The 8,331-nt window shown below is 42.0% G+C and overlaps 1 protein-coding gene across 1 annotated transcript; it reads left to right on the forward strand.

The window, feature by feature from the left end:
• The first annotated feature begins 403 nt into the window (after positions 1 to 403).
• On the forward strand, positions 404 to 4,089 carry LOC107549890 (complement C1q-like protein 2). Its single transcript, XM_016231075.1, has 5 exons — positions 404 to 1,270; positions 2,042 to 2,045; positions 2,128 to 2,591; positions 3,352 to 3,498; positions 3,910 to 4,089. Exons 1-5 carry the CDS (start codon positions 701 to 703, stop codon positions 4,087 to 4,089), a joined length of 1,365 nt encoding a protein of 454 aa, XP_016086561.1. The 5' UTR covers positions 404 to 700.
• Positions 4,090 to 8,331: the final 4,242 nt, after the last annotated feature.

An 8,331-nucleotide genomic window follows, 5' to 3' on the forward strand; every position in this document is an offset into this window, starting at 1 on the left:
AAGTGTTTCTGCAGTGATTTTTCAACATGTTGGCATGTGCTAAAGGCTAAGAGGTTGGTGCAGTCTCCACCTCAGTTATGCTGACTATAAATGATGGTGCACAGACACCATCAGCATGGAAAGAGTGATGAACATGAAGCATTAGCATTCTCCATCCTAAAATTTGCACAGAACTGAAACAAGAGCTTAACTAAAACTTGTTATGAATGTCAATTAACGCAATTGCAAGTCTGTAGAGAAAAATGGGTTTAAAACCAATTCTGTTGAAAGAGAACATGTGTTTTGTTACGCTCGGATCGTTCTTTATATTTATTTATAACTTTAGAGGAGATATTATCATCGCAGCATCGTTCATCCAAACTGCAACCGCGTTGCTACGTCAGTCAGCGCGTCTTCTCTCTCTGCGCGCAACGTTCACCGCTCCGGCGCGCGTGCCAAAGCCAATAGTTTCTCTGACAACTCTGGCACAGACAGTGATATTCTGCCAGAGGTCACGAGAAGGAGGTACGCCACATTTCTGTGTTGGTGGGGAGCGTGTGTATTTGTATATACATTTAAAGGAAAGAGAGTTGTTTTCTCCCTTGCCATACTTTCCAGTTCGCGTGTCACCATTTCCTCCAAAAACGAGCCGGACTTTTTAGTGCGAGCTTCCCGGGTGCTCCACAGCAAGCGAATAATTGGCGCGGTCGTGGGCATCGTCATGATCGTGGCGCTGGTCATCGCAATTCCGCTTCTGATCCAGACCTCCGAGGTTTCAGCGCACTACGAAATGATGGGCACTTGTCGGATGATCTGTGATCCGTACAACCCCAAACCGAGCGCCACGGCTCTGGAGGTGATGCAGGATCTCAGTGCCATCCCACCATCTTTCGCTCAAGGGACTAGAGGGGAACCGGGCCGTACGGGCAAACCGGGACCCAGGGGTCCACCTGGCGAACCAGGTCCACCTGGTCCAAGGGGACCACCTGGAGACTCCGGCAGACCAGGATTTACCGGCATCACGTCGGGAACGGCGAGGACCGAGACTGGAGACGTTGGTCCAGCGTTGGGGAACATCAAGATCGCGTTTTATGTGGGTCTCAAGAACCCCCACGAAGGCTACGAGGTGCTTCGGTTTGATGATGTTGTGACAAATGTGGGAAATCACTATGATCCCACTACTGGCAAGTTTACGTGCCAGGTATCGGGGATTTACTACTTCACCTACCATGTGCTGATGCGCGGAGGGGACGGAACAAGCATGTGGGCAGACCTCTGTAAAAACGGACAGGTATTTCTACTAAGTTTACAGGAGCAAAACAGTCAATGTAGTCATTATTTATCGCTTTAATCTAGATTTCCACATCAGATAGATAGAATTGGCCAAATGCATGAAGGTGCCGAAAGAGAATCGGGTTGCGCGCGATTTTGTCCAGAACTTTCTAAGCTACTGATCAGAAATGATCGAAAAAGTCGACGCCACTTCAAGTCATTGAATAAATCGCACACCGATAAAACAAAATTCCAAATTAGTTTTATACGATTACTTTGATACGATTCAAATGCATCGACTATTAAGTAATTGCGCATGGTGTGGTAATTACGCGTATCAAACACGATCCACGTCTGGTGCGTTTGAAGAACTCTATGGATGTGACTGTAGTCGGACATGTTAGTTTATAGGCTATATAAAACGCCGAAAAGTAGTCTAAACTGACAAAAAGGCCCTCTTGGCTGTTTTCTTTGATTTGCAACTGGCGTTGAAGGCAAAAAAGTCTAAATCTTACTGGTTCTCTGGGCGATTTAGTAGGCTATAATAATAATTTCAACAATAGACTATGTATCATCCAACAAAATACGATTTGCATTGCGAGATAAAGAGCAGTCGAACGCATAGGCATATTGTGCATTAATAGCACAACATTGACTGTTGTTGCTGCAGACAGGGAGGTGAATCCATGTATGATGTCTTAAAATAACAGTAAAAATAAACAAATAATTAGGGTTATTAGTCATTAGCCTATTGTAAGTCGTGCCTTTCTTAATTCGTTCTCAAAACTAGCAAGGCGAGTAAAAGTGTGATCCTTATTCACAATTATTAAAACAAAATGAAACGTTTCTTATCAGTTAAGATCCATTTATTTTAAGAGCCCAAACCGAGTGCCACGGCGCTGGAGGTGATGCAGGATCTCAGTGCCATTCCACCATCTTTCACTCAAGGGACTAGAGGGGAACCGGGGCGTCCGGGCAAACCGGGTCCCAGGGGTCCACCTGGCGAACCAGGTCCACCTGGTCCAAGGGGACCACCTGGAGACTCCGGCAGACCAGGATTTACCGGCATCACGTCGGGAACGGCGAGGACCGAGACTGGAGACGTTGGTCCAGCGTTGGGGAACATCAAGATCGCGTTTTATGTGGGTCTCAAGAACCCCCACGAAGGCTACGAGGTGCTTCGGTTTGATGATGTTGTGACAAATGTGGGAAATCACTATGATCCCACTACTGGCAAGTTTACGTGCCAGGTATCGGGGATTTACTACTTCACCTACCATGTGCTGATGCGCGGAGGGGACGGAACAAGCATGTGGGCAGACCTCTGTAAAAACGGACAGGTATTTCTACTAAGTTTACAGGAGCAAAACAGTCAATGTAGTCATTATTTATCGCTTTAATCTAGATTTCCACATCAGATAGATAGAATTGGCTAAATGCATCAAATGCATCGAAGAGAATCGGGTTGCGCGCGGTGTGGTAATTACGCGTATCAAACACGATCCACGTCTGGTGCGTTTGAAGAACTCTATGGATGTGACTGTAGTCGGACATGTTAGTTTATAGGCTATATAAAACGCCGAAAAGTAGTCTAAACTGACAAAAAGGCCCTCTTGGCTGTTTTCTTTGATTTGCAACTGGCGTTGAAGGCAAAATGTCTAAATCTTACTGGTTCTCTGGGCGATTTAGTAGGCTTTAATAATCATTTCAACAATAGACTATGTATCATCCAACAAAATACGATTTGCATTGCGAGATAAAGAGCAGTCGAACGCATAGGCATATTGTGCATTAATAGCACAACATTGGCTGTTGTTGCTGCAGACAGGGAGGTGAATCCATGTATGATGTCTTAAAATAACAGTAATAATAAACAAATAATTAGGGTTATTAGTCATTAGCCTATTGTAAGTCGTGCCTTTCTTAATTCGTTCTCAAAACTGGCAAGGCGAGTAAAAGTGTGATCCTTATTCACAATTATTAAAACAAAATGAAACGTTTCTTATCAGTTAAGATCCATTTATTTTAAGAGATGTTTTATTTCTAAATTACAGGCGATAGGTGCTGGCACTGAATGACAATCTGCGTTTATTTGAACAGGTTCGGGCGAGCGCCATCGCGCAAGACGCCGATCAGAACTACGACTACGCGAGCAACAGCGTCGTGCTGCACCTGGACTCTGGCGACGAGATTTATGTCAAACTCGACGGCGGAAGTCTAAATCTTACTGGTTCTCTGGGCGATTTAGTAGGCTATAATAATAATTTCAACAATAGACTATGTATCATCCAACAAAATACGATTTGCATTGCGAGATAAAGAGCAGTCGAACGCATAGGCATATTGTGCATTAATAGCACAACATTGACTGTTGTTGCTGCAGACAGGGAGGTGAATCCATGTATGATGTCTTAAAATAACAGTAAAAATAAACAAATAATTAGGGTTATTAGTCATTAGCCTATTGTAAGTCGTGCCTTTCTTAATTCGTTCTCAAAACTAGCAAGGCGAGTAAAAGTGTGATCCTTATTCACAAATATTAAAACAAAATGAAACGTTTCTTATCAGTTAAGATCCATTTATTTTAAGAGGTGTTTTTTTCTAAATTACAGGCGATAGGTGCTGGCACTGAATGACAATCTGCGTTTATTTGAACAGGTTCGGGCGAGCGCCATCGCGCAAGACGCCGATCAGAACTACGACTACGCGAGCAACAGCGTCGTGCTGCACCTGGACTCTGGCGACGAGATTTATGTCAAACTCGACGGCGGAAAGGCGCACGGAGGAAATAACAACAAATACAGTACATTTTCTGGTTTCATTCTGTATCCAGACTGAACCCCCACCTGCTTCGTCTCAAGCTGACTGTTAATGAATCTTCTCTCTCCGCGCGGCACATATTCCCTCGGCACTCCATTGTCATTCCTGTCTGTAGTGTCTTTGGGAATATAAGGGTCATCTGAACTCAGCGCCAGTATGAGAATATGTTGTCTGAATTTGTCCCTTTCTGTTTAATGATGTCTTGTGTTTGGCTACTATTATACCCGATTAACCGAAATGCGTTAATTACGCACAGGATGGTGATGATGATACAACACTTAAATGATTATTAGCATATATGTAATTGTTCTCTGGGTGATTTTTGCTCAAATTAAATTATTTTCCTGCATTTGTGAGCCCCTAGTGGCCCCTAGTGTGGACAAATCTGGACAAGCACAGTTAAGCATTTCAGATCCTTGGAATAGTTCACCAAAAATGAACATTCTGTCATCATTTGCTCACTCATGTTGTTCCAAACCTGTATGATTTTCTTTCTTCTGTGAAACCCAAAAAGAGATATTTTGTAAAATGTCCCAGCTTTTTCTTCCTATAACAGTGAAAGTCAATGGGGTCCAAAATTGCATTCTTCAAAATATCTTTGCTTGTGATCTACAATAGAAAGAAGTCATCAGGTTTTGAATTACCTGCGGGTGAGTCAATGATGAAGGGATCTTTTTATATATATTTGGCTGAATTATCCCTTTAAACACCTAATTTAAGCTCAACTGCAAATGTTTTTATTTTAAACCTATGGCTGAGCAAGAAAGCATTACAGTGGATTTTCAGTTTGTATTTAAATAACAAGCCTGTGTGTGTATTTTAATGAGCTCTGGGACTTGACGTTTGACCTCACACAGGTTCTTCTGAGACTTTCAGCGATAACACACCTAATACAATAAGCATGCCAAACATCACAACTGCAGAAGAGAGAGGGAGATAATTCTGAAAGCGAAAAGGATGTCTAGTGCGATCAACCAAATAAAGTCTGTGTATTAAAATGGCCAAAATTCCAACAACTTACCCTATTCAGAAAAACAAATTGAGTTTATCTGGTGTGCTTTTTGATTGGTAATTGGTGCCTGTACATTCAGATGTGTTATGTTCTGATTCAGATAGATAGAAGGTTAATAAACATCCTCAAACAACAACAAAGTGTCTGTTAATCCATCCAATGCTTGGTTTATATATAATGAGCCTTCATAAATGCCTGATTACACACTGCCATCAAGATCCAGCATGAGGAAGAACAGTAATATGAAACATAAACATGTCTTTTAGTTTATAAATAGCCACAGGTTTGAATATCACACTAATCTTTCATACGTGTTTACCCAACACTTACTTACAGCAATTAAACGCCCTGGTGCTTGTCTTTCTAGGACTCTACTAATCTGGTTTGATTTGTTTACTTAGTCTGATTTGTGGAAAACACATCTATGTCTGCCAGCCCCTCTAAACCCTAAAGATTTACAGGCTTTGACAAAAGAGCCAAATTTTATGATTGTTCAAACAACCCATGAATTCAAATGAATCCGGAGAACACCTGAATTATTCTGGTTTTGTCTTGGATTATTTGTTATTGGAGTATTTGACCGCCCACCCATCTGTGTTATATGTCATATAGCACTGAGTGACAGGTCGGAGAGAAGTTGTGGAAGAACATGGGCCTTGATAAGCTTTTATTAGTCCAAGTGTGTGCGTGTAAGTGCAATCTGATCCTCGTGATCGTATGAGGAGGCACAGCTGGTAGTTACAGAGTGAAAGGAAACTAAGCCAGGGGGCTCACATCACTTTTCTCTCTCCGATTCACTCTCCTCCTTGCTCATTTCTCTCAGCACCTCTGATGCTCTTTAAAATATAACAGCACACACACACACACACACACACACACACTGGAGCAGCTGGCTAACAGACCACACTGTTTTGCATTGTAAGGCTTTCAGGGACTCAGCAGGAGCAAACACACACACACACACACTCCAGTAATTACATGACATCATTCAAAGCATCTCCGTCACAGCAACTTTATTTCATCATTAGACCTCACGGACAAACACGCTGCTGACACTCTGTGCAGCTACATCCAACTTAACCGCTCATCATCACACTGAGTCTCCTACACAATCACACATCTCTGTTAAACACCGCCAGAAGTTGCTTAGAAGAGTCCAGTTGTTTAACCCTCATGTTTTTTTGAGATACACCTTATTGTTTTTATTGGTGTCCCAGAGATGAATAGTGTAGTAAAAATACAAATGAAAACCACCTTGTTTTTCCTTTAATGTTTTTTTTAAATTATTATTATTAAAACCAAGCAGAAATTGTATTGATGCATTATCACTCTGTTGCATGACAAAGTAGATAAACAGTTCTCAGATATGTGATTAGTATCTGTTCTATAGTATAACAGTATGACCCCAGCAACAACCAATTGTCAGAAATTACAATAAAAGAAATACAAATTAACAAGTGGTAAGATTGTATCTACAGTGTGTACACATTCAAATTCATTGCATTTATTTATTTGTATTTATTCAACTTTTTTTTCCATGAAGGCTAACTGAAGCATGTTATAATGTTGACATTTTGTTCATAATCAGTTCTCCAACAGGAAATTTCAAGAAGTGTTAACCTGATTCTTCAATGTAAAGTATGTTTTTTTAGCTATTAAAATGCCCTTTGGGTTAAAATGAGTTTAAAATGTTTCATTTCTTAGAACAGTCAAATTTAAGGGAAAAGAAATACATATACTATTAATACTAATGATAGTATTAATATTATACACTATACTATCAACTATTAATACACTATATTAATATTATAACTGTTCATATAGAAACTATCCCTAGTTCTTGCATATAGTAACCATATTTTATATTTCCATATTGAGGTTTATGAAGTTTGATTTTCATTCAAAAATCAAACATATTCCATCACTCCTATAGACCCAATTATATTACAGTAAAAATCTGTAACATTTCCACCAAAATGCTATTTCCAGAGAAATAGTCCTTCAAAATACTACAGTAAAACCATAGCACATTTTTAAGGGTATGACAGGAAAAAAAAGCATGACCCTTAATCTGCTGTATGTCAAGATGCGTGTGGTCCCCTAAGCTGAAGACACTTGCAATGCAGTCTAACACGCATACGCATACTGTCCATCATTCATTATACCTTTCTCTCTAATGCGCAGCACGCCTCAGCCAATCAGAGGTTAAAGGGCAAGTCGGTTCTAACGCATGCTAAAGAGAGACACCAACACATACACACCCCTCTAGCTGTTCTCAAAGACATTAAGCACAGAATAGAGGAAATATGATGCATTTTTGAAGTGCAAACAAAGATATTATGAGTGTACAATTTAAATATATGTGTGGAGCATATACTGGCTTTCATGCATGTACAGTATGTGTGCATTTGTCTGCATACTTGTTCATTAGTGAGTGTATGTGTATTCTGAGAACAGAATTCACACATTAGCTGTTGGTGTTGTCATAATGATTTTGGCAGTTCAGTAGCTGTAATAAACAATCACAACTGCACATATACCTCCTCAGTCCAGAGATTTTTGTCAAAACCTCATGCAATATTTGGATATTGTGGCGGGGTGGAAGGATCACGCAACAAGGAGAGCTTGGTGTAAGGCTGATATAAAGGACTGGATGCTCCTCACCTTCCTGAATCTGGGAGAGGACGGCTCCAAGTCCTGTGTCGGAGGCATCCGTTTGCAGCAGGAAGGGACAGCTGAAGTTCGGGGCTCGCAGTACCGGCTCCGAGGTGAGCGCTGTCTTTACCTTCCGGAAGGCCTCCTCCACCTTGGGTGTCCAGCACACCTTCTCTGGCTGCCCCTTCCTGGTCAGGTCTGTCAGGGGGGTGGCTAAGGAGGAGAAGTTAGGGATGAAACAGCGATAGTACCCCGCCAACCCCAAGAAGGCTCTTACCTGGAAGCCCAGGTACTTTGCCTCAAACAGGCCCAGGTGACATTTTGCAGCCCAGCCCTGCATAGCTCCATCAGCACCCTCCACAGACGGTCTAGGTGGTCTTCCCAACGCTCGGAGTGGATTACCATGTCATCCAGATACTCCGCTGCGTAGGACTGGTGGGGCCGCAGCAAGATGTCCATCATGCGCTAGAACGTGGCGGGAGCCCCGTGCAGCCCGAAGGGAAGGGTCCGGTATTGCCAGTGTCCACTGGGGGTGCTGAAGGCTGTTTTGGGTTTGGCAGTTTCAGAGAGGGGCACTTGCCAGTACCCTTTTT

Source organism: Sinocyclocheilus grahami, unplaced genomic scaffold (assembly GCF_001515645.1).
Source record: "Sinocyclocheilus grahami isolate Dianchi unplaced genomic scaffold, SAMN03320097.WGS_v1.1 scaffold383.1, whole genome shotgun sequence".
In the NCBI taxonomy this organism is placed as follows: domain Eukaryota; kingdom Metazoa; phylum Chordata; class Actinopteri; order Cypriniformes; family Cyprinidae; genus Sinocyclocheilus; species Sinocyclocheilus grahami.

What these genes read in the sequence shown, in the direction of transcription:
- LOC107549890 (XM_016231075.1), top strand. Translation starts at nt 701, where the DNA reads ATGATCGTGGCGCTGGTCATCGCAATTCCGCTTCTGATCCAGACCTCC. An exon ending in ACCTCTGTAAAAACGGACAG is followed by an intron (nt 2,592 to 3,351) that starts GTATTTCTACTA and finishes TTATTTGAACAG; the next exon opens with GTTCGGGCGAGCGCCATCGC. An exon ending in CTGGTTCTCTGGGCGATTTA is followed by an intron (nt 3,499 to 3,909) that starts GTAGGCTATAAT and finishes TTATTTGAACAG; the next exon opens with GTTCGGGCGAGCGCCATCGC.